The sequence below is a fragment of the Hyla sarda genome, chromosome 5 (assembly GCF_029499605.1).
Source record: "Hyla sarda isolate aHylSar1 chromosome 5, aHylSar1.hap1, whole genome shotgun sequence".
Classification (NCBI taxonomy): Eukaryota; Metazoa; Chordata; class Amphibia; order Anura; family Hylidae; genus Hyla; species Hyla sarda.
In genome coordinates, this window is record NC_079193.1 from 294,312,646 (window position 1) to 294,340,356 (window position 27,711).

Here is a 27,711-nt window from a genome sequence, read left to right on the forward strand (position 1 = left end):
CTGTTTTATTGTTTTATCTTCAATAAAATCCTCCAGTGTTTTTGCCTTATCAGCATCTCTGGTTCGATTTTTTATTCATCTTCTGGATACTCGCAGTGCCACTCCAAGGGTCTTCTTTCTGTCTTCTACACCCCGTCGCATTTATCAGGACTGGTTCTCCTCCTCCTCCTGGGACCCTGGGCACAGCAGCGGTACCACCATTTATAACCCACTATTTGGGTGGATATGCAAGTTTTTCACTTTCTCCAGGTGAGCAGCCACTACCTAGGGGAGCTTTAAACCTCCCAACACTTTTACCTTCCAAGAGGCTAAACAATATCACACTAGGCACCTTGGCATGGGTCTCTCTTTTTGTTTTCTTCTCCACAGATACTGGCATCTTCTCTGCCTTGATAAGTATACTTTAGCTTGTGCACTATTGAGCCATGGCAAAAAAAATAAAAAATAACTGGTGGGGGTCCACTATGCTCCAAAGCGGAGAAAGCCATTTCAAATGGGAGGTATAATGCCTTTAATGCCTACTATACAACTAGCAATGAGATTGAGGCTGGTAGGGCTAACCTGTGGTCTGAGGAGAAAATGTGTGATTGTTTTCTTGGGTGAGTCTCTTAAGGTAACAATTCAGCTGCCTTGTTGACCATGGTCAAGAAGGTTGCAAACGGAGCAGACGGTGAGACGGGAATGCAAGAGCTGGATAAGATGGCAATAAAGAAGCATGCTGCCAAAGTGATATAGATTTAGTTAGGGCTGGGTCACCCTATATCAAAATCATGATTAACTGAACGCCCCCACACCCCGACCCAAGGACCTGACGGATGAGGGAAACAGTGTTCCAGTGCTGTTCTTTTATCTTCTATGCATTCAGGCTGTCAATCAAAGGAACATGACTGGAAGCTTCCGTGTCTACTGCCCCATGACTGGATACCAGACATTGGCATACGGTCCCAGTGCAGTTCAAAATTGTTTTTGCCTGTTTTTTGTATTGCTGAGAAGATCTTAATGCTATTCTCTTTATTTGCCAGGCCCCGAGGCCGCTGTGTGGAGCACCACGGAACTAACAGGTTCTCTATAAAATCATACATAAGTCACTTAAGCCACATATATGTACTTAACTAATGTGTAAAACATTTAAACCATATAACCATAAGTATTATATTAACATATGGTGGAAGAAGTAGATTTAGAGGATCTAATTTCCAGTTAGCAAGATTGTTTTCATGTTTATCTGACCTGGTTAACATTAGTGGAAACTAAGTGATCATTCATGAAAACAGTGTTTATCTGAGCTCTTAGAAAACTGTTTTACCACAAGACACAGTGGGAAGACTTCTGAGTTACCTAATTCCTTTACCAAAGGTCTCTTGGTAATAAACTGATGCCTTACTGTTAACAAAGTTGGGCCTCTAGGTGGACATATGCTAAAGATGGGCTGTAAAGGCCACTTTAGACCTCTGCCTGCAAACTCACAACTGCTTTTTGTCATAAGATCGAGCATGACAGACACCAACCAATGGCAGATATCTGTGAAAACGTTAATCTGCTATGTTAACCATTGCCTGGGGCTGTCATCTGAACGTTGTTAATCCAAAGGCCCATCTACATCCTGTAAAAAAACTTTAAAAAACTCACACCATGCCATAGATCATGAAAAAGACTGTTGGGTAAATTGCTGTTATACCTTATGGCACTGTACCAGGACCAACTTCACAGGCCAATCATGAATGGCAAAATAGGCTGTCCTAAAGCACAAGTTTATAGCCGCCAGGTTAAAGAAAAGGTTCTACAAGTAATGAATTCCCCCTCCCTTGGTGTGTGAAATACTGATTTCCACTTATTGGAAGATTTTGGTTGCAGTCATTGCAGAAAGTTGGCACCAGGGCTGTGGAGTGGGTAGTCAAACTTTTGACTCAGACTACTCTATTTATTTCATACTCCGACTCTGATGTCATCTCCAGCTCTGACTACTTTAAATATGGCTTATGTATTATAATTAGTAATAACAAATTGACTTTCTTTAAACAGTAACATGAGGCTTTTTGTTGTCAAAGTAAATATTTAACAAGCCGTGCATTTACTAAATGGACTAAACAATATATAAATAATATTTAATATTTTTATTTTTTGAAGCCAGAATTGGTAAATTTCTTCTGACTCCAACTCCCCAGAAACTTGACTCACCATTTGACTCTTACTTCACGACTTCACAGCCCTGGATGGCACCAGGTATTATGTTAAGTGGGGTTATTAATTTTAGTGCGTTTTAATAAGAATTGGGCTTGGACATGGAACTCATCGGGCGTCATACGCTTGCATGTACTACCAAGCATGAAATATGCCACACTAATCTAAAGAACGGATGAGGGTTTAAAGGGAAAAGGACAGCAGCATCACCCACACTAACCCGCTGGTTCTGCCTAATAGTGCTGGTGATGCTGATCACAATGGTCTTTTCTATCTTGCTCTACACTGCACCGTTTTGGAGATATACCTAAACTATAAATATGTAAATAAGTCTCCTTAGAGCACTGGGTGCATTTCCTAGCCCCTTGGTCCACTACTACATCAATCCAGAAGGTCCCTGATGAAAATGTATATACATTTTCATGAATTTCTCCAGGAGCACATTGCTGCAACATGCTATGAGATCCCATGGTTATGCAGTTGATCTCCAGCATGGCCGGCACAGAACATCACTGTGCATGCGCTGCTTCTACACTACTGTTGTCAACAAACACTACTTACTCTGCAAAGATGGCTGCACTTCTTAAGGGGTACTCCTCTGCCCCTGCCTTCAGAACATTTTGTTCCGAACGCTGGGTGTGGGCTGCGGGAGTCGTGATGTCACACCCATGCACCTCGTGATGTCATACCACGCTCCCTCAATGCAAGTCTATGGGAGGGGAAGTGGCATCTGTCACGCCCCCTCCCATAGACTTGTATTGAGGGGGCTTGGCACTGTCGTCACTACCCCCGCAGCTCACTCCCACTATTCGGAACAAAATAATCCAAATGCGGGGGCTGTGTAGTACCCCTTTAGGCTGCTCTGTGCTTCTAGGTGTAGTGTGTAAGTTGTGCGAATGTGACTTTAACACTATTGGGTGTAGTGTGAAAGCTGCACATGCGCAGTGATGTTCCGGATCAGCCATGCTGTAGATCTGAATGCACAACCACGTTTTCACAGTAAATTAGGATCAGCCTCACTACACTATTATGCAGTACAAGCAAGTTAGTGTGGGTGACACTGCTGCTAGTTTTTCTTTACGTTTACAGATATCCTTTATATCTCCAGTTATATTATTTTACATTTTGTTTGCATATTTTGTTTGATGCTGTTAAATTTGACAGGTATGCAAAAAAAAAGAAGAAATCAGGAGGGGGCAAATACTTATTCACAACACTGTGTAAATACAGTATATACGCACATTAAAAAACAAACATAGTGCAGCTTGCACAGACCTAGTGGTTCTTTTCTGCTGTCAGCTTTTTCTTCTCTCTCCTTGAATGGGCCCCACTTTATGATTACATTAACATGAAGTCTGAGTAATATGTTACACATGTAAATGCATAACTCCCATAGAAAAGGCAATATAAATTCCAACCTGGATAATATGTTTTATAAATGTTGCTGAAATATTTCAAAGTTTGCTACAAATGGAAGGAAAGGAATCTTGTACATGTGAACAGTTTTATTTCAACACACAATGCAAACATTGGTTACATAGAGGAAGAGCCGTTGACAGGCGTCAACCACCTTTTTGCAAATGTTATATGTAAAGAGTAATATGAGTGTTAGGAGCACATTTCAGCTCATATAATAAAGTGATTGTGAAAACATAATTGAAGTCGGCTCCTCTACCATATTAGGGAAGAAAAAAAGAAAACTGCAAAAAAAAAAAAAAAACATATAAGAAGCAGAAAATTGTTCTGCAGGCAATTTATGCAACATATTTTCCTGTGGTGTTATTTTCTTGCATTATAGCACATAATGGAGAGCAGATCTGGATGATTAGTATGATAGATTTCTCTAATAAAATGGATGTAGCTTTTACAATATTGCTTTGTATTCTACTGAACACATAGTTCCCAGTATGCTTAACATTACCTTAAAGGGGTACTCCGGGGGAAAACATTTTTTTTTTTTTTTTAAATGAACTGGTGGCAGAAAGTTAAACAGATTTGTAAATGACTTCTGTTTAAAAATCATAATCCTTCCAGTACTTATCAGCTGCTGTATGTTCCAGAGGAAGTTCTTTTCTTTTTGAATTTCTTTTCTGTCTGACCACAGTGCTCTCTGCTGACACCTCTGTCCATGTCAAGAGCTGTCTGGAGCAGGAACAAATCCCCATAGCAAACCTCTCCTGCTATGGACAGTTCCTGACATGGACAGAGGTGTCAGCAGAGAGCACTGTGGTCAGACAGAAAAGAAATTCAAAAGGAAAGGAACTTCCTCTGTAGTATACAGCAGCTGATAAGTACTAGAAGGATTTACATTTTTAAATAGAATTAATTTATTAATCTGTTTACCTTGCTGGCACCAGTTAAAAAAAAAAAAATTGTTTTCCACCGGAGTACACCTTTAAATTTAACCCCTTAAGAACCAAGCCCATTTTGATCTTAAGGACCAGGCCAATTTAATTTTTAATTTTTTGTTTTTTCCTCCTCGTCTTCTAAAATCAATAACTCTTTTATATTTCCATCTCCAGACCCATATGAGGGCTTGATTTTTCCGTGACCAATTGTACTTTGTAATAATACATCTCATTTTACCATAAAATGTATGGCGAATCCAAACATTTTTTTTTATAGTGGGGAAATTTAAAGGGGTATTCCAAGCCAAAACTTTTTTTTATATATCAACTGGCTACGGAAAGTTAAACAGATTTGTAAATTACTTCTATTAAAAAAATCTTAATCCTTCCAATAATTATTAGCTTCTGAAGTTGAGTTGCTGTTTTCTGTCTAACTGCTTTCTGATGACTTACGTCCCAGAAGCTGTGCAGCTCCTATGGGGATATTTTCCCATCATGCACAGCTCCCGGGACGTGACATCATCATTGAGCAGTTAGACAGAAAACTTCAGAAGCTAATAACTATTGGAAGGATTAAGATTTTTTAATAGCAGTAATTTACAAATCTGTTTAACTTTCCGGAGCCAGTTGATATATAAAAAAATAGTTTTTGCCTGGAATACCCCTTTAAATGAAAACCACAATTTAGCACATTTTGGAGGGTTTCGTTTTCACACTGTACATGTTACGGTCAAAATGACGTTTTCTTTATTCTGTGGGTCTAAATGATTAAAATTATACCCATCGTTGCATACTTTTCTATTATTGTACTGCTTTTAAATTTTTTTTTAACTTTTTGTACAAAATCAGTATGTTTAAAATCGCCCTATTTTAACCATCTATAACTTTTTCATTTTTCCGTATAAGCGGTGGGCTCATTTTTTGTGCTGTGATCTGTACTTTTTATTGATACCACATTTCAGAATATGAAACTTTTAAATCACTTATTATAAATTTTTTAAAATAAAATATGACAAAAAAGCTGCAATTTTGGACTTTTTTTTATTTTTTACGTTTACGCCGTTTACCGTACTGGATCATTAACATTATGTTTTTATATTTTGGATATTTGCGCATGCGGTGATACCGAATATGTTTATTAATTTTTTTAAATGTTTTTTGGGGTTAAATTGGGAAAAAGGGACATTTTACATTTTTATTGAGGGAGGGGTTTTTCACATTTTTTGAAATCTTTCTTTTTTTAAATTTTTTTACTTTTTTTTACACTTTTTATGTCCCCATAGGGGACTATCTATAGCAATCATTTGATTGTTCAGTTCCATGCATAGGACATAACAGTGGTCAGTGTTATCGACGATTGAGCAGACCAGAGCAGAAGACCCCTGAAGATGGCCGGAGGCAGGTGAGGGGACCTCCGGCTGCTGACTTAGATGATCGGATCCCAGCGGCAATGCCGTGGGGCGATCCGATCATCCATTTAAACATGCACATTGTGGTAGATGCTGTGATCTGTATTGATCACGGCATCTGAGGGGTCTGTCAGACATCAGAACGATCGCTGATGTCTGCGATTACCAGCAGGTCTCTGGGTGCTGATAGCAGCTGGGGCCTGCAGTGCATGACGCGTGCACTGCTGAGATGCTCGCGGTCATGTACAGGACGTAAATGTATGTCCTGGTGTGCAAAGTACCTTCTCACCAGGACGTACATTTACGTCCGTAGTCGTTAAGGGGTTAAGGATGGGGTTGTTGGTACATATTCTGGTACCAGTCCAGACTTTATATGTTCAAAATTAATATTTGCCTGAGCTTATTATACATAGTCTTTTGGATTATGTACAATTTATTTAAAAAACAATATTTTAGTTTACTGTTGTTTCCATCATGATCAATCATGACCTACCATGTAACATACCACCATGTAAAGGGTACTTTAGATACAAAAAGTCATAGTGGCCTAGAAAAAGAAAATTATATGGATCATTAATATGTAATGCTCTGTTCACACTAGCATCATGGCTTCTGTGCACAACAAAACCACACAGCAAAATAGATCCCTTTTTTAATAGATCTAATTTAATCTTCATAGATCCTGAATGAATAAAGAAGACACAGTCAGCTCTTGTTAGGCTGTGAACACATCGAGCATCATTTACTAAGGATTTTCCGAGTAGATTTTGTAGAGCTTTTTGTGTTGCATGTGCTGTTCGCCAGAATCTCTGACAAAAAATCCAGAAAAACCCTACTAACTCTCCACTTTCCTCAGAAAACCCTATAAAGGGGTGTGACCATCAGGGAAAATGGGTATATCTACAAAAAAAAAACTTCATTTTTTAAAGAAAAGTACAAATTTAATAATGTTTCCACATAAAATGTTATAGATTTGAGTTCTGGAAAACCCGACAGCTCAGAACATGTGTAATAAGAGCCAAGTGTAGGAAAAATCACCAACTACGAGATACAATATTAAATATTATGGTAAAATACCGGATACAAAAACCCACAAAGAAAACTACACTCCACTCATAGTAAATGAAGCCCATCATGTCAGAGCCTTCCACCATCAGAGGTGCATTTTGAGATTTAATTCAACATATATTGTTAAAAGAAAACCGCTAGTTATTGTTATGTTCCTGAAAACCATTCCTGAATATTTGTAGTGTGGCAGGGTACACACACTGCTACTGCCATTAGGGAGTACCATTACCATGAAGGAATGCCTTAGACTCCAATGAGCTGTCACCAGTTGTCATCCCTTGAACCACTTTTGGTAGGTACTCACCCCTTCATAGAGGAAACATCCCACAAGACCTGCTATTTAAAATATACTATGACACAGCCATTTAGCCATCACAATTTGTCCCTTGTTATTTTGCTAAGACCCTTACATGTGTTTATTTATTCAGCTTGAAATCTTATCAAGGACTTTCTGTTCTCTTGCAGAGAAAAAAAATGTTATTCAGTTCACTCATTGGTGGTTTCAAAGTTATCAATGATTTGAGTATTCTGTGTGGTATACTGGATGCTTTTTATGAAATACATAACTCAGTCTCAAAGAAATAAAAGAAAGTTGCGCTCACCCATAAGTAGCAATATTCTTTATTTCAAACAAGGTGCAGATAAACAACGGTACAGCTGGGGGACAAAAGACAAATGGGAGCACTACCTGGCGGTAACAGCGATTTCCTGCGACAACACTCTTCCTCAGGCCAATGGTAAACATCAGTGTTGATGCAGTAAACGGCTGTTGCCACCAGATAGTGCTCCGTTTGTCTTTTGTCCCCCAGCTACACTATTGTTAATCTGGACCTTGTGTGGAATAAAGAAGATTGCTACATATGGGTGAGTGCAACTTTCATTTACTTCTACGAGACTTAGTTATAATTATATCCTGGACTATAGTATGCACTATAGTACTATAATATGCAAGTAAATGCTAAAAATTAGGCAGTATATCTTTAAATACGCTTTGGATCCAGAAAGAAATCCTAATAGAAAGTATGTTTATTTCATTATTTTTGCAAAAAATCAATTAGCCAAATTAATCCTTCATAGGTGAACATGAAAGACACTCTGTTCAAAAAACAGAATTCATTAACAAGAGCATATTATTCTCCTATCAGAACACACATTCATAAAAAACTTTGCATTGCAGGAATAAATGTGTCCTGCTTGTTAAATCCTTTTGTCTGCTTTAAGTCATTAGCGGAAGAATATAATTTGGATGAAAAAGTTTATTATTCAATATACTAAGATATTTTCCTATATAGTTACTGAGCTGAGAAAGGGTGATTTTATTTGTGCAGCATATTTTACTATTACTCATGTAAAAATGATGGGCAAAACACTGAAACCCTATAAGTCAATTGTGTCCATCAAGCATAGTTGTGTCCATCATTCAACATGTCTGGCAATTTTAATGGAGGCCATGATGGCAATATGAACAGACCCTGAGAGAGAGAGAGAGAGAGAGAGAGAGAGAGAGAGAGAGAGAGAGAGAGAGAGAGAGAGAGAGAGAGAGAATGAGGAATGAGAGAGAGGGGGAAAGTAGGAGAGAGAGAGATAGAGGGAAGGGGAGAAATAGAGGGACAGAGAGAGGGAGGGGGGAGAGAGAGAGAGAGAGTGAGGGATGGGAGAGATTGAGGGATGGGAGAGAGGGAGGGGGGAGAGAGGGAGAGAAATAGAGAAATAGGGTGAGAGAGAGGTGGTAAAGTAGGAAAGAGAGAGAGAAAGAAAGAGAGGGAGAGATAGAGGGAAGGGGAGAAAGGGAGAGATAGAGGGAAGGGGAGAAAGAGAGGGACAGAGAGAGGGAGAGAGGGAGAGAGAGAGAGAGAGAGAGAGAGAGAAAGAGAGAGAGAGAGAGAAAAGAGAAACAGAGGGGGAAGAGGGAGAGAGAGGTAAAAGGGGTTGGAAGAGAGAGGGGAAAGTAGGAAAGAGAGAGCAAGAGAGAGAGAGAGAGAGAGAGAGAGAGAGAGAGAGAGAGAGAGAGAAGAGAGAGAGCAGATGTATCCTGATTGGTAATAGTCATGACAAATTGCCTTGTTAATGAATGGGGGGGAGAGGGAGAGAGAGGAAGTGGAAGAGAGAGAGAGAAAAGAGAAAAAGAGGGGGAGAGAGGTAGAGAGAGAAAGAAGCATAGAGAGGGGAAAGAGGGAGAGAGTGGGGAGGAGGAGGGGAAGAGAGAGAGTGAGGGGGAGAGAGAGTGAGGGGGAAGAGAGAGAGAGGGGGGAGAGAGAGAGTGAGGGGGAGGAGAGAGGGGGGAGAGAGAGGGGAGAGAGAGAGAGATAGTGAGGGAGAGAGAGAGAGAGAGATAGGGGGGGGGAGAGAGAGAGAGCAGATGTATCCTGACTGGTAATAGTCATGACAAATTGCCTTGTTAATGAATGGGGGGGAGAGGGAGAGAGAGGAAGTGGAAGAGAGAGAGAGAAAAGAGAAAAAGAGGGGGGAGAGAGGTAGAGAGAGAAAGAAGCATAGAGAGGGGAAAGAGGGAGAGAGTGGGAGGAGGAGGGGAAGAGAGAGAGTGAGGGGGGAGAGAGAGTGAGGGGAAGAGAGAGAGGGGGGAGAGAGAGAGTGAGGGGGAGAGAGAGGGGGGGAGAGAGAGGGGAGAGAGAGAGATAGTGAGGGAGAGAGAGAGATAGGGGGGGGGGGGGGGGGAGAGAGAGAGAGCAGATGTATCCTGACTGGTAATAGTCATGACAAATTGCCTTGTTAATGAATGTTACACACTGAAAGTGCCATAACTGATTAAACTACCATTTTCCACTATCTGATAAAGACAGACTTGGGAACTCCAGCAGTGGACAACTATAATATTGTGCCAAATACCTTTAGGGCACAGTGTGGTATGTAGAGAAACCAGAGAAGCCATGTGAATGCATTTATACAGATTCTGTATACCAAACAGTTTTTACAGAAACTGATGCAGCATGAGAAGATTAAGAAAAAAAAAAATCTAAATAGAGTCCGAATCTGCATCTCTACACATGGTAAACTTTCAACTCTTTTTTTCCCACTTTGTTTTCCTCTCAAAGTAAAATTCCACCAATGGAATAATTGTGCCTTGCATTTAACTTAAAATCTTTCTTTCCTTGGTTAGCCTCTTTGTTTGTGCAAAATTGACCGCAGTTCAAATTCAAAGTACTCCCATTCATTTACTCACCAATAAACCAATGTCATTCTGGTTCACATCAGTCAGAACACTAAGCCTTAAACAACCTAAAAGCCTGGTTTTTACACTTATGGACTGTGTGCACGTTTTACAGAGCACAAATCTGGAGACATTTTTCTCCAACAAGTGTATATATTTTATTTCATTCCCTACAATGTTTTATCCAGGTGCAGACATACTCACTAAAAATACAATGAAATAATAAAAAAAATACATCCATACACACTTTTGTAAAGAAAACAATGAAGTGTAGGATACTATATTTATATAGTGTAGAGTCACGGACTCAAAAAAATTGACTCTTTCAAAAAAAAAAACAAAGACTCTATTAGGAAAGTCTCATATAGTATTTTCCCACATTTGAGACCTCCATTAGTTAGCTAGAGAGCGGAGAACAACTACAAAGAGATTCTCTGTCTTTGGAGGACCCAGCAAGCCAGTGTATTACACAGACAGTCTATTTATTTCAATGGGCACCACTTAATGTTTGATTCTCTCTGTGGTGGCTCAACAGAAAAACCGAACGGTCGCTGCCAGTTCCATCACAAATACAAATATGATAACCACCATTTGTTTTTTATGAATTATACATAACATTCAATATCTTATGTTCTAATGCATTAGGGTACCTTCCGGTTCTGCCTTAAAATATAAAGGGTTATACAGCACCATTTGTTCCACTAATTTTATACGTGACACTTCCATGCCTTACAATAGGGGTCATTTACTCAAAAAAACTTTGCTCACGGGGCCCCATATATTGTTGTACAACTAAAAGGACCTAATGGAGAATATTCCAAGATTTACCTGAATATATTTCAACATTTACTTTGGTATACCTATAAATTATTAAAGGGGTTATCCACCATAAGGTGATTTTAGCACATACCTGTCCGGCTATCTGGGTATTTCCTGTTGAAGTTCGGTCTCTTAAACTACACAGCCCATAGTTCCATGTTAGTAAGTGTGAAGTTACATTCCTCCCTCTCATACATCAGCCATCCCACCCATTGCCGCACAATAAGCTGAAAATATCAGTATATTCTAATCAGGGTGCCTACAGCTGTTATCTCTCTGTCACTACACCCATTGAAGCAGGACTGACTCCCTTTGCACAACTGACTAGTGAGGTCAGGTCTCAACGCATTGCAACCTGGGAAATCCCGAGACATGAGTAATTTCGTATGCAGTAAAAAAATATTGGGGTGAAAATCACATAAGAATTGTGAGTCCACCATCACAAACAGGCACAGACACTATATTATCAACTACACTGACTTTACAGCCCATGTAGCACAGTCAAATAAAAAAAATTCCTGGAATATCCCTTTAATGTCTGTCACAAACTTTAAAGCCATAAATAGTTATCTGGCAATGTACTAGTGTTTACTGGTTGTGAAGTAGTCACTATATGAGTATTGGCCCATCAGTCTACTTCTTAATATAAGCTTAGATATAAGCTTGGCCAAAGAAGCTGAATTTTTGGCAAGCCAATTGGGAATGTGATGGGGAATTAATATCTCATCTTCCAGGCAATAAGATAAGTCTGCATGTTCTGTACGATATGAACAATAGGCTTAAAATGTGTATTACACAAAGCAACCTTTAGTGTACCCACAACACAATTTGCTATATAGATCCATTATCATTTATCACCTATTACTTCTTCATATTAATTTTATCAGTAGGGTAAAATGGACTGGGGAAGAGGAAAATATATGTGATGTACTGGAAGGTTAAAAGATGTAGGATAGACTATGAACGGTGGCGGTTCGTCACTTTGTTCTCCATTGTTAATGGTAATTAAAGGTCCTATAGATTTGCATATAAGATTTGAAGTAACTTTGTTTTCAGATTTTCAAGTATGCATTGTTAAGTGTTCACTTGAACCTATTGGACATATACTAAACCGTTAAGCTAGACAAGTTATTACTTCAATAACCATCTGAGTAGTTCTGACTAGTGAAGAGGGCTAATAGAAAGGGGGCAAAACTGCACTTAATCAATTTTAGTTGCTATTTCAGATGGCCATTAGGAAGGTGCAATTGGATATACTGTATATACTCAAGTGTAAGCCGACTCGAATATAAGCCGCGGCCCCTCATCATCAACCCCGTCATCATTCCCCCCTTCATCATCACCACTTGTCAATCCCTTCATCAGTGGTCTTCAACCTGCGGACCTCCAGATGTTGCAAAACTACAACTCCCAGCATGCCCGGACAGCCATCCGCTGTCCTGGCATCCTGAGAGTTGTAGTTTTGAAACAGCTGGAGGTCTGCAGGTTGAAGACCACTGCCGCCTTCGTCATCATCCAGACCCTCCTTTAAATTTCTACTCACCTCCCCTCGGTGGGAAGGAAGGGTGAGCTGGTGCGGGCTGGTCCCGCACAGGGACTTTCATAAGCAGGTACATCTGCTGCGCACGGACGTCCCTGTGCATCGTCGTCAAGGTAACGTCACTAGTCTGGGGCCGGCCCGGAGCGGAGAAGAGGCCCCCCACCGGTGAAAATGGACAGCCCGGAACGACTAACCCTCCCCACCGGACGGTCTCTGCAGCATAGATGGCCCGGAACAGCTCACCCTTCCTTCCCACTGAGGGGAGGTGAGTAGAAAACTAAAGGGGGGGGGGGTCTGGATGATGACGGAGGCCGCAGTGGTCTTCAACCTGCGGACCTCCAGGTGTTTCAAAACTACAACTCCCAGCATGCCCGGACAGCCGATGGCTGTCCGGGAATGCTGAGAGTTGTAGTTTTGCAACTCGGAGGTCCGCAGGTTGAAGACCACTGAGAAGGGATTGACAGGCGGAGAGTTCACTCGAGTATAAGCCGAGGGGGGCGTTTTCAGCACGAAAAATCATGCTGAAAAACTCGGCTTATACTCGAGTATATACGGTACTTGTTCTGCTTATTTGTAGTATCTGCCAAAGTCCATTTTAACAGGGAGTCAGTACCAATTGAATAATATAAAATAGATGTTACTGTGTATAGTTTAGATACAGTTGTGTGTTACAGATTAATTTCTGAAGTTGAAACACTGACTGGTGTGTAGTATATGAATTCAGGCTCACTTACCAATGTCAAATCTTAAAAATATTGTAGAAAATATGGCAGTGTGTCATATTAATAGCTCATTTTTGTGCATATATAAAATCTCTTTTTAAAAGAGGCATGGCTAAGAATGTGTTCATTTCACATATTTAACAATGTTAAAGGCTTTCCTTCTCTCCCTGTATTCCTTTGGCTGATGAAGAGTATGTCCACTTGCTATTATGCTCCCTGACTGCTGTGCCTCCCACACTTCAGTTCCTAGCTGCCATCATCTGTTGTTTCATAGACAAACAGTTCATCCTCCTATAACTCCTAGTGCTGCAACTGAGCGTGTGCGACCAGCAAGCTGAAGCTGATCTACAGGTCATAAACCAACGTGACCTAAAGAGAAGATTTAATGATTGTACAGTATGGATTTGTACTTTGAATAGGAGTTAACTTTTGTATATCAGAATATCCCTATAAAGGAGTACTCCAACTTCAATATTTAAACCATTTTTTATAAACTTTAACTTACCTTCTTTTAATAAACCATTAAGGGGTACTCTGGTGGAAAACATTATTTACTTATTTTATAAATCAACTGGTGCCAGAAAGTTAAATTGATTTCTAAATTACTTCTATTAAAAAATCTTAATCCTTCCAGTACTTATCAGCTGCTGTATGCTACAGAGGAAGTTGAGTTGTTCTTTTCAGTCTACCACAGTGCTCTCTCCTGACACCTCTATCTATGTCAGGAATTGTCCGGAGAAGGAGAGGTTTGCTATGGGGATTTGCTTCTACTCTGGACAGTTCCTTACACGGACAGAGGTGTCAGCAGAGAGCACTGTGGACAGACAGAAAAGAACAACTCAACTTCCTTTGGAGCATACAGCAGCTGATAAGTACTGGACGGATAAAGATTTTTTTAATAGAAGTAATTTACAAATCGGTTTAACTTTCGGGAGCCAGTTGATATGAAATTTTTTTTCCCACAGGAGTACCCTTTTTACTTATCTTCTGCAGCTCCCCTGATGCCGCCAATGTCAGTCTCCAGTCCTCCAAGTCCGCTTTACTTCCTTGTTTTGAGGCCCGACATGTCACAATGTGGGTCAGCTTATCATCAGCTGCAGTGATGTCCCACCTTGCCGGTCACGGTCTGAGCAACAGTGACATGTAACAGGCAAGGGCCTGGCCTTCTTCTTGGTTCCCAGGCCTGTGAAACCGGGTACTGCTGCATTCGCCAATAAGCTGACCCACAATGTGACGCGTTGGACCCCAAAACTAGGAAGACCCAGGCCTTAGGATGAGAGAACGATATTCTTTTATATATTTAGATGGTGGCAGCCGTGTATATAGGATTTAAAAAAAAAAGTCTGGAGTACCCCCTTTAAGCTCTGTGTATCCCATTTATTTGGTTTGCTTTATTTTAAAATTTTTTACATTTTGTTTGCCGGCCATGCACAATTTGAACCCAGCACTGTGGGCTCCTCTAAGCCATGGGCCTTCATGTACTACTCTAGTTTTAATTATTTATTAATATAACACCTTTGGTTCCAGGGCACTTTACATATGTTACAAGGGAAGAGGGCAATGCAAGTTAAGGCTTACAATCTATAAGGAGCGGGGAAGGTAACAGTAGGTGAGGGGGACAGCAGGTTATCTAGTGTCCAAATAGTCAGTCCATCCCTGACTTGTCACAAAATCTAAAATTAATAGAATAAAATAGTGGTTTACAAACGGTAGACCTCCAGCATTTGCAAAACTACAACTTCCAGCATGCCCGGACAGCCAATGGCTGTCCGGGCATGCTGGGAGTTGTAGTTTTGGCAACAGCTGGAAGCCCACAGTTTAGACCACTGGGATAGAATGTAAATATGGCACCAGAGCAATTCATAACACTCCAAAAACACTTACCTTTAATACGAATCTGCTTGGAGTGATACCTAGATCTTCAAGTGTATGGAACCTCCCCTATAGAAAATATTTATAACTTACTAAGACTAACATTTTATTATTGCTTAATTTTTATTCATTTATTTATTAATTAATTCATTTATTTTTATTTATTTATTTTTAATCCAGCAGTCACAATCAATCAATGACTCCCTTATTACAAGATTAAAAATGATAGTGTTTACGGGGGCATGCCGGCATGAAATCCGTATTAATTGTCTCTATCCTCAATTATTAGTTCCCCCGCTACGCTGAGCACATCATTTGAATAATGGATAAGAGAGATGAGTGTAAGTGATGTAGTCTTTTTAAGGTGACAACCTTTGTCGTGTTTATTAGAGGGACTATAATGTATTATTAATGCCCGGCTTCTGCACCTGAACCGGTGCCACAAATATAATCGTCCTTTATGGGCATCAGGGGAGAGAGAGATAGGAGGCATTGGATGACCAAAAACATACGGTTAGCACTTGATGTGAACGTTTCAGGGCAAATTAGTTGGTGTAAACCTATTGTGTCAATCCACATGTAACTAGTCTACTGATAAAAACCCACGCAAAGATTCAAACGTTTCGAAACGGTACGAACCCATGAGAGGTTCCTAACATAAAAAAGGACAGCATGTTTCCTTACATGTGATCAACTATCTAGCCCTTTCAGTTTTGCTTATTTATTATACAGTTGCATTCTGCTGTTTTAATGTATTATGCAGTTTTATTTTTATTCTTCGATAACTCATTCTAGAACCAGTTCTTTAAAATTAGATTTTTTTTTTTGCAATAAATTTCCAGAATTAAGCTTATAAAAGTAACAGCGTGATTTACTTCAGAAGCTCAAACCTGGCAAAGAAAAGATTACCCCATTAGCCTTAGTAACTGAACAGAGTACTGAAAAGTCCATTATGAATAGTCTTTTATGCTCCAGCAGAAAGTCATTAACATAAAATAAATCATTAGCTTTGATATTAAGCCTCCACTGTGAAGAGGTTTTTATTAATAATGGTCATGACTGCATCTGTCAAATGGTGAAATATATTCTTTTTTTTTTTTTGTATAAAGAATGTCATCATTTTGCATTCAAGGTTTTGGAGGGGTGAAACCAGACCAAGGTTTAAATAATGCATTAGGCAGTAATCCCCTAAATCAACAACTAGAAGTAAAAAAAAAAAAAAAAAATCCAACACTGACCAGTTGGGAGCATTTGTTTTCAGTGTCCTTTTCTTTGATTGTTTATATTCTCCTTAGCTTTACACTAGTTTCATGGTCTTATATGTTACAAATTTCAACTTTTCTCATTCTCAGCTTGTTTTACAAATGGTTTCCTCTATTGATATATGTCCTATCGTGAAGCAATAGCACAATGCCAGTTGTTACTATGATATCCTTGATCAAATACTTAAAATATCAATAGAAACCACAGTAGAGTCTCCTTCTAAAGCCTTTTAGGATCTCGGCCAAGGTTCCAAGATGCAAATAGCAGTTTCTGGAGCTTAGTTGCATAAACATCATCGTGCTGTGCTTTTAAAACATACGCGCCAATAAATAGTAGCAGGACGGTCTACAAATTCACTGATCCAAATACTGAAGGATTTTGACACATTCCCTTCGCTAGATATGACATGTGTATCGATAATGAGCTTGTTTTGACTTGGTATGGATGGAGTCTTCTCATCTAAAAAGTATTTTGCACCCTCCATCTCAATACTTCAAGTTGCCAAGAGCACAAATGTTTTAGAAATACAGATGCTTTTAACATTATGGGCAAAGAACACAAATCAAACACTGGATCAAAAAGAGTCCTTGGAAGCTCAATGACTAGAAATTATAATATTGTACATTAAACAAAAATCATACTGAAGAACAGCTGAGGCCATTAAAATAGACTTTTATGAAACCATCTGACATAATGCAATATTGATTTAAACGGCTTAACTCAAACCACGTACAAGATATATTAAATCAGCCAGTCATGGTTGAAGGAATGAAAGTATTTTATGTCACTATAAACATGGATAATATGATTTTCATGGCAGTTCTCAAATGCCATATGTAAATATGCTTAAAGAGGAAATATTACTAATTATACAATGTGTACGTCATCGGAATGAATCTGCTAAATGAAATAAAATAGACAACAATGGCTCTGCCATAAAACAGACAAGCTATTATTACCATGTACTAGCCAGTTCCATGCCATTGCTTCCAGCTTTGTGACATCATGTTCTTAAGGTTTTTTATTTTATTTTATTTTTTTTACAAAGGTGTACATAATGTAATAAAACTGTATTAGCTTTAGAAGAAAAACAAATGGCAGGCAAAGATGGTTGCCTATAACTCCAAATGGTCCCAATTCAGATAGGTAGTTCTTAATGGCTGGAAGTCTACTATAAGGACTTGATTCTATCACATATGGCTTCTGTAGGGTGAGCTTTCTCAGGCACCAAACTCTGACTTTGTTAAAGGATAAGTATCATGAAAAAAAAGTATCCCCTATCCGAAGTATAGGGTATACGTTTTACATCGCAGGGGGTCGGAGTGCTGCCCCCCCCCCCCCCGCGATCTGCCCCGGCTCTCCTTTATGGCGGCATGTCACACGCCACGCCCCCTCCATATAGCTCTATGGGAGAGCCATTTGGCAAACTTCGGCTCTCCCATAGAACTATATAGAGGGGGCGTGGTGGCCCCCGCTTAGGGCAGAGGTCATGACGCACCATTGTAATGGAGAGCCGGGGGTCCAAACAACACCAGCGCTCGGACCCCCCCCCCCCCCGATCTAAAACGTATCCCCCACACTTCAGATAGGGAATACGTTTTTTTTTTCATGATACCTATCTTTTTAAATGTGAACAAATAATGAATGGCTAGGCACATTAACTTCCTGTCTGGGGGAGACTTCCAGGTGCAAGAAAAGAGGTATTTAGCTCTAGTTGTTTTTCATGGGGGCATTGTGGTTATCACTATTATGGAGTCATTTCTTGGGTGCCGTGGCTGGCTCTATTATAGGCACAGTGTGGTTGACACTATTACAGGAATGGTGGTTGTTATGGATTCATTATCATGGTCACTCAAATTTAACCCCTTAATGACCAAGCCCTTTTTAACCTTAAGGACCAGGCCAATTTTATTTTTGCATTTTCGTTTTTACCTCTTCGCATTCTAAAATCCATAACTCTTTTATATTTCCATCTACAGACCCATATAAGGGTGCATTTTTTGCGTGACCTATTGTACTTTGTAATGAATTCTCTAATTTTACCATAAAATGTACGACAAACCAAAAAAATATTTTTTTAGGGAGGAAATTTAAATGAAAACCAAAATTTTTTAACATTTTGGAGGGTTTCATTTTCCCACTGTACACTTTACGGTAAAAATGACATGTGATCCTTATTCTGTGGGTCAATACAATAAAAATGATGCCCATGGCTAGATACTTTTATATTTTTGTACCGCTTAAAAAAAATCTAAAACTTTTTGTACAAAATCAGTAATCTAAAATCGCCCTATTTTGACCACCTATAACTTTTTTCCGTATATTGGGTGGTATGAGGGCTAATTTTTTTCACCGTCATCTGTACTTTTTATTGATACCATTTGCATATATAAAACTTTTAGATAATTTTTTATAAATTTTTTGGGGGAATAAAATGTGACTAAAAAGCAGCAATTTTGGACTTTTTTTTATTTTTTACGTTTACTCCGTTCCCCATACGGGATCATTAACTATTATTTTGATAGTTTAGACATTTACACATGCAGCAATAACAAATATGTTTATTTTTTTTTTAAATTACGCTTTTTGGGGCATAGCACTGATCAGTATTATCAGTGATCTTCTGCTTTGGTCTGCTCGAGCTCAGACCAGAGTAGGAGATGATGGGAGAAGGACAGAGGCAGGTGAGGGGACCTCCGTCCACCATTACAGATGATCGGACCCCCGGTGGCTCGGTGGGCGATCTGATCATCTATTTAAACATGTGCAAACATGCGCACTGCCGCATATGCCGTGATCTGTACTGATGACGGCATCTGAGGGGTTAATGGCGGACATCCACACAATCGCAGATGTCAGCCATTACCGGCGGCTCTCCGACTACTGCTAGCAGCCGGAACCTGCCGTGTATGACGCGAGCACCGCTCCGATGCTCGCGGTCATACACAGGGTGTAAATGTATGTCCTGGTGCACTAAGTACCGCCGCACCAGGACGTACATTTACGTCCGTGGTTGTTAAGGGGTTAAGAAACTCTGTCAGAATTGTGTACTCATGAAGATCAAAAATTCTAGTCTAGGAATGTCTAGAGAAAAGTACTCTTTTCCACTGATATCCCTAGTCATGTTTCCAGACTCTTAAAGCATTTTTTGTAAGACTCTGTATACCACCTTATTGTCTACATGAAAATAATTGCCCTCCAGTAGCTAGAACACTATGTAAACCATTGTTTTACAGTTTGAATATTTATTCATTTACATAAAAAGTTGATTTAGGTTCCTTTTAGATGGGCAGACCCGTAAGCCCTCATTTTAGGAACCTATACACAGCTCAATTATTGTGCAGTTAGGGCTACATTATTGCAGGATTGATCTATAAATCCAGATGTACATTTTGCTAACAATGACTTAAACAATGTATAAACATAGGATCAGAACAGGTCAGTTATCCTACCAATGCTCCTATGGCCAATGGTCAGCCTGTATAAAGGTCCCTTAAAGGGGTACTCCGCTGCTCAGTATTTAGAACAAACTGTTCCGAACGCTGGAGCCAGCGCCTCGAGCTTGTGATGTCCTTGCCTGCCCCCTCATTACTTCACGCCCAGCCCCCTCAATGCAAGTCTATTGGGGGGGCGTGACAGCCATCATGCCCCCTCCCATAGACTTGCATTGAGGGGGCGGGGTGTGACATCATGAGGGGGGCGGGGCTATGCCATCACGAGCTCCCGGCTCCAGCGTTCGGAACAGTACCCCTTCAAGACTGCTCTGACTGCTTTTGCGTCAATATTATATCAGTATTTTACAGCTGATCAAATGGAGCCAAAATGAATATCTAAGGATCTATCTACATCAAGACTATAAATACCCATGTATTCAAAAAAAGAAGCATGTATTACTTTCAGCCATTTTGCTAATGAAAACACCCATTGAAGTCTATGAAGATCGATGAAAATGTAGCCACAGTAGAGAATTTTCATGATTACAGTATAACTGCACTTCATCTGTATGTCCTTTGTACTACATTAGTTTGTTTCAGTATTACCATTGGGCACCCTTAGTTCAATCATTTTATTTAAAGTATTTCAAGATATAAGAAGTTTAAACAATCAAATAAGTAAGAAAACAAGATCCAAAGTACATCAAATTGGCAGCAAAAACATAGCTATAGCAATATACGTCTAGAGAAAAAACTGTAAGTAAAGTGGTAAAAGGCACATGAAGAAATACAACATCCAGCACCAATATTGCATCAGAAAAGGTAAGTGCCTATTGATATTCAGGCATTTTGGGACCTCACAGAACACCATGAACCATTGGGCACTCTCATGAGTTTTCCATTCCTTACTAGAAGATAGCCCATCAGTATTTCAGATTCATAGTATGAATACAATACCAAGGAAATATTGATGACATACGCAAGTAATATGGTCTGATGAAACAAGCCTATATTTACAAATATACTGTAGGACTTTTCTTGTATTAAGTTACAGAACCAATATGCTCCCAATATAGTCAAGAGTAACATTTACAATTCTAAACTAGTCTTAAAAAAATAGGATGAATCCACATATGGCAGCTGAATGAAAATCTGTTCCATTTATCTGAATGAGGTTGTTGTAGTGGCAAAGAATGGGGCAGTTGCATACATTTCCACAACATATCATATGTGTGAAATCACCCTAACTCCATGATTGCCCAACGATTTGTAGGGGGGCCGTCTGTGAACATCTGCAAAATTATTTAGAAGCAGAAACATTTTTTTTGCAGCGCCTATGCAAAAGAAACACATCCTCTTCTTTACATTTTTCACTAGACTTTTGTTACTGTGTACAAATTTGCATGGCAGATGGTAGCCTCAGAGAAGGTGTACATTTTTGTCCTGGATGAATGCCAGATCCATGTGGATCTTAACATTCCAAGGCATTATGCAAATGAAAAAACTAGACTGACTTGACTTTTGCTCATGAATGTCCATACATGTGCAATAAAATATAACACAGACTTGAAGTAGACACAGAACAACATTTCTTTGAATCTAAATAAAGTTGTTTCAGCATTGCCCAGTGCAAATATTAAAAAATATTTGATGCAGATAATTAAAATAAGTAATAAACAAGGCTTCCATAGCTGATTCAATTAGATTGAGAGTATGGATTACAGCCATCATGTATACATATCCTGTATACCATTTTATTTTACATGCTTGGGATGCATGGTTTCACATAGAAATAATCACTAGGGTCAAAATGATCATACTTGTGCTTTGTTACATCATGACCAATGGGTGCAGCATCATTGGACTTTGTGCTAGTTAGGGCCATGACTATACCCCTTAAAAGAATGACTGATGCTTCAAGAACAGCAACGATTGGCCTTGACATATTTTTCTATTTTAATCAAACAGACCTACACTGTCCTGTGTAAGGCTGTATTCACATCTTGTTTTTACACCACGGGTGCCGGATCGGGCTGGGGAAGGGGAAAACCGGGCTCTCCCATACCCCAGCCGGACCAGCGCTGAACTCAATTCACTTTGATGAGCAGACCGGAGTCAAACGGTGACTCCGGTCGGCTCATTTTTGACCCGTATCCAGTTTTGTGACCGGACCTAAAACCGTAGTATGCTACGGTTTTAGGTCCGGTCACAAAACTGGATACGGGTCAAAAATGAGCCGAGCGGAGTCACCGTTTGACTCTGGTCGGCTCATTAAAGTGAATGGAGTTTAGCGCTGGTCTGGCTGGGGTATGGGAGAGCCCGGTTTGCCCCTCCCCCAGCCCGATACGGCACCCGTAGTGTAAAAACGAGATGTGAATGCAGCCTAACAGGGCCAAACATCAGTTCGTCATCTAATCAGGGGATTTTGACCCAGAAAAAAAGTATTTGCTATTGGCTGCACAACTCTTCATGTAACAGAGGCCAATGGAGGAAATCTGTAAAAGGCCACACAAATAATGGTAAATATGTGGTCCTCCCTGCCCATATAATAGGCTCTGTAAACAAGCATCAAAACTAGATCAGCACTCCAAATCCAACATATCACACAAAGTCATTTTTCATCCGTTTTATGTCAGTATTTTGCAGCTCATTTAATGATGTTAATATTAATCTATGGATCTATTATCATTAGCATATATAGATGCACCCATTTAATAAATAGAGCATGAAATACTTTTATCCATTCTGCTAATGGATTCTCCAGCCAAGAATGGTAAATGTTGACCTCTTTTTTCTTGGTAATGATGACATTCACAACTGAGACCCTACCTATGACTATGTTGTGACCAATCATGAATCGTGACACAAAAATGAATAGAGGGGTTACATGGGACATCCCCTTTAAACTGCATAAGAGAAAAACTTGTTTAATGGTCATGTTGCCGTACATTTTACCTGTAAAATCCTGGCTAAAGCTAGTTAGAGATATGATCTAAAAACATAATATGTAGTAATGTGGAACTACTGGACCATACCAGGATTAGGAAATGTGTCCCTAAAACTGCTGCCCTGGGGTACAGGTTGCTCACTTACAATGTAGATAGGATTTAAGATGGTATTCAAACAGAACACTTCACAAACAGAACATCACCATAATTGGTATATACATGTCCCATGCATTAAATGATGACATATGTTTTTTTGTTAATCTATGCTGAATTTTTCCTATCCAGACTATTAAAGCATAGGCCACATACTAGAAGTAGCCCACCAGGGTTTCAGTGCTTGGAACACCCTTGGGCCCTGTTACATTAGATTGTCTTTACAAGGTCTACGACAATGAACTTTCATCAAGCATACATCCTCAGACAATGAAGAAACATTAGCATTAAATAATAAGAGAATATTTAGTGACTCCGCTAGCCATCACATCCAGAGCCCTGTATTATTTCAGAATTGAGAAAAGACTGTCTCTCCGTTTGCCCATTTCCACTTACAAGCAGATCAATAACAGTTAATTAGACTGAAAATTCAATTCTACAAAAATCTTTCTTAGTCATTTGTGGGCAATGAAAAAGAATGATATTTTGCAACAATACATTAATGCAGTGGAAAGTGAAGAACACAAATGTTCAGTCTTTCGAAGCTTGCACATTCAATGCATTCATCTATGAAAGGTAATATCTTAAATTCTAGTCATATCCGACAACATAATAGCATGTTTAGGAGAGAAGTAGAAAGAATATCTATAAAAAAAAACTGCAAGGCTTGATGGGTACGCTTAGAAAAACTAATAACTATGGTTTCTAATTTAACACAATTTGCACAGACCATAATGCAGTCCCTGCAGAGAAGTAGATAGAATGACCCATTGTAAAATTCATGTATGATATTTGTACATCCTACCGATGGATAGAAATTTTAAAAATAAAGGAAAAAAAAAAACACACCAGTTCTCCGGCTCCTTTTTCACAACTGCAAACTCTTTAGCAAAGTAATCTTTAAGCACATCTCCGCATGCTTTCATTACCCTGAGAGGTAAAATATCTGTGTAAGTAGAAAGTGAAGGGGTTGTAGACTTCATTTTCTCCTGAAGGAGCTTAGCTCACAAAATCTAGTGCACGCTTCTTTGAGGCTCACCATAGGAAGCGATGTAGACCATTATTTTCTCTCCTACTGATGGCAGGGGTCAGACTCTCTCTCATCGGCGAGACTAACATCTGCTAGAAGTGTCAAAATATCATTATACTGCTATAATTTTTATGTGAATAGACATTTCATAATACAAAGAAACACTCTGCAAACACAACACCCCAACGTGTAACGCAGCACACTTATTAGATATGGTCAGGAATCCAGGAGCAATGTGAACAGGCTTTTTTTCTTTTCTTGTTACTCTTCCATAACAACTGCATTTATCTAAATTTGTCTGACACCTTTGTCAATTTTTATTTGGGATGCAATGTTAAATCAGGCGCTGAGGAACTTGATGTTTAAAGTAGCCTTGTATTGATTAGTGGCTGCTATTTGATAGCTGGACAAATGTCTGATAGGTAGCTATCCCTCAAGCTACAAGCATTACAAGATAGGCGTCTGAATGAGTTTGTCCAAGCTGCTATCAGATCCTCCAGCTATTTCAAACAGTAACCAACCAGCTTGACTGTAGTGACTGCAGAACGGCAGAGATCTATCTTCATTGTGTCTATCATCCTAATAATGATACATAATGAGAGCACTTAAGGCTGAAGTAATTAGATGCAATTCACACACACAAAAAAGTAACACACAAATAATTCTCTCTATAGCCCCTGGTCTTCATTTTCCCCTAAATATTTCACATAAGACTGCAAAGCACTCAGCACCTTCTATTTACAAATTACCCGATACAACGTTACAGTATTTGTTACTATTATGTTTCCAGCGCTGTGTTGTGTTTAAAAAATATATATATCTAAACAGAATACATGTCCTGGATTTCTGTCTCCTTAAGAATTGATACTCAAGGACAAAAGCCTTTCCTCTGGGATAATGTATAGTAATGGTAGGTGAAGGCAGTAAAGACATCAGATAGAAAACACAAGCGGCTTATAAATGTATGAAACCAGCATCCAACATTAAGAAGTAGTTCTTAATACCGGCAATTAGTGACTTAGCTAATGCTGGAGCCCTATCTGGTTACGCTCTGTAAGGTCACTGAACTCAATTACATTACCGGTTTATTGTTACATTTGACTACAGTGCATTGATGAAAAATACATTGCTGATGCCAGAGGCCCATTTGTACATTGAATCTAATATTTGCCATCTTGTAGCATATCATACGGCATACTGTATTGTGTTGTACACATGAAGGGGCGCCGCCGCCGTCACCGGCATTTGTCACTCACAGAAAACTAATCACCGGGGTTAATGACATCACCCAATAGAAGTGGGCAGAATTTAGAACATTTTTTGTGCCTCGTAGCCAGTCCTGCCGGGTTCAGGTATAACACTACAAGGCACAATCCTATAAGAGCGGATATGTTTGAAGACAATTATGTGTATTTTTCCAGCATTGATTATGGCTAATAGACCCGATAATACAATAAAAACCAAGTCCACGGTGACTTGTAATGCTAAACTTTTAATGCCAGCCACTTAGCAGGACACACACACAGCACTCCAGCCTCCCCCCACAGAAGCCTGGAAAGCTGCCTTTGTCATGTAAGTGTTTTGTGCTAAACAAGCTATTTTTATTCATGCACACAAACCTCATCACATCAGTGCAGCGGAGTGTAATTCATGCACACAATCGCCTGCTGCCACTGTGCAGTAATACAGTCATGATAGAAAATAACTCCAGACTTCACCAATTCTGGGCAAACTTAAATCTCACGGTGCCAGTCTTGACTGGCGGGTATAATAGCGGTAATAAGTCATGCCTGCTATGCTCGGGCTCATTAATACAGAGTACTTCCAGGCACATGCGGTCCGCAAAATGGTGCGGTCACGTTTTGCGTCATATTTATGAAGGAATTATTGCCATTTTCCGGGATGACCTACGGATGGCACTCACCATACTTGCTTTTTCTTTTTTTTTTTGTCATTAGAAAAGGGGCGTGGTGAGATAGTCGCATGTCATGCAAAGTAGTTCTGCCGCCGCGGCCCCACACACGAGGGACACTTTGGAGGGATATGGCGCAAGTGGTGAAACGACCGCAGCCACACTTTCCAATGGCAGCCTCATTTGGATTAGTGACAATATTGATACATACTCTCCAGTGTATACTCTACAGTGTATCTGACACTAGATCATATATAGTTTACAACTGTATCACAGTATAGAGCGGTGGTCTCCATACGATGAAGCTCCAGATGTTGCAAAACTACAACTCCTAGCATGCCTGGACAGCCGTTGGCTGTCCAGGCATGCTGGGAGTTGTAGTTTTGCAACATCTGGAGCTCCATGGTTTGGAGACCACCGCTATAGGTGATTTTGCAGTTCATGGTATATAACCGTAGCACAAGTCAGCGAAAGCAAAGCCAGCAATGTAGCTATTGAAGGCTGGTAATAAAGAGTGGATGCTGTCAATACATCTCACCATTGCAAAATGTCACAGCACAGCCCAGCTCATTAGGATGAAAGTAGGAGCTATGGACTGGAGTTATCCTAATCTAATAGGAGAATGAGTGTGCCCCCCCCCCCCCCCCCCAACCGCACATTAACTACACAAAGTCCAGTGGAAAGCAAACTCCCGATATGGATACAGTACATGGCTTTGTGTGTGCGTGTGTGTGACTTGATAAAGGGAAGACTCGTCCTTACCAAATACTGTTAGTCCAATAAAAAAGGTATTACAAGATTCTGCAACATTCTACGATTTTTGCAACGTACATGCATCAGGAGAAAGGAAAGGAAAGCAAAAAAATAAATAAATAAATAAAACAAGACAAAGGATAGGCAATAGAAAACAAAATAAAAAATCACCTTGTTACAATAGTAGGGGTCCAAGCAGGGGGATGGTCCCAAACAGGGGGTGTCAGGAGCTGCAGCAGCCTGTGATGGTGGTGGGTAAAATCTCACATCCATTGCACTGTACACATCAAGGAAACTCCAATCTAGTTGTATGTCCAGTAGCAGAAAAAATAGGCACGGATGCCAAAAAGGAACAGGGCAGAGATGATGAGGAGGAAGAAGAAGAAGAAGCCTTCACAGCAGCATGAGGATTCCTAATGTATTGTAAGTCACAGGTGAACTCCACAAGGCAGCTATGTAGTTGTCAGCAAGGTGACACCAAGTCAAGGAACAAAGTAGTCACTGTGTCCTTGGGATCAGTTCCTGACTGTCCCCTCTGCTTTCTCCCTCCAGATTCCGTTTTGAACTTGCCGGATTTGTTGCTGATCTCCTGCGAACAAGGGAATCTTGTCTTTCCCCAGCCCTGCGGAATGGCTGCCCCGTGCTCTGCTAAGAGGAGGAGGAGGAGGGACGCTGTGTGTGTATGGTAGAGGAGAAGAAGTGTGTTTTCAGTTATTAGACACGTTGGATCTGTTGACCTAAACAGCGCCATCTACTGGCGGAAGGGAACTTTTTTCTTTGTCTCGAGAATCCATGCGCTGCAGTCTGATTATGTCACTCCATTATCCTATATAGTTACATTTCTGTCATTCCTCAGCTCTGTACTTATAGACTTGCATATTTTTTCTATACGGGTTAAATGTTACGGTGATTCACAGTTATAACCTGACTTCATGGGAGCGTTGATAACCATGGAGTAGGGAAGAGTTGTTATAATGATCACTGCTATTATTATTATTCATTTGTATGTAATATTTTATTTATTTATGTGTAGTCTTGTGCAAACAGGGGCGGACACAGCATTTTCTCATGGTTGGGATAAAAAAAAAAT

General features: G+C 39.8%; 1 protein-coding gene across 3 annotated transcripts in view; it reads right to left on the minus strand.

The window, feature by feature from the left end:
- Positions 1–27,388, minus strand: part of TOX (thymocyte selection associated high mobility group box) — a 313,124-nt gene extending 285,736 nt beyond the window's left edge. Inside the window, exon 1 of one of the 3 annotated variants that reach the window (XM_056522012.1) lies at positions 26,793–27,388. In XM_056522012.1, coding sequence (XP_056377987.1) covers positions 26,793–26,894 — 102 coding nt within the window. In that variant the 5' untranslated portion in view covers positions 26,895–27,388. The remainder of the gene's footprint in view (positions 1–26,792) is intronic. The other 2 variants (XM_056522010.1, XM_056522011.1) reach the window with 2 other exon arrangements.
- Positions 27,389–27,711: the final 323 nt, after the last annotated feature.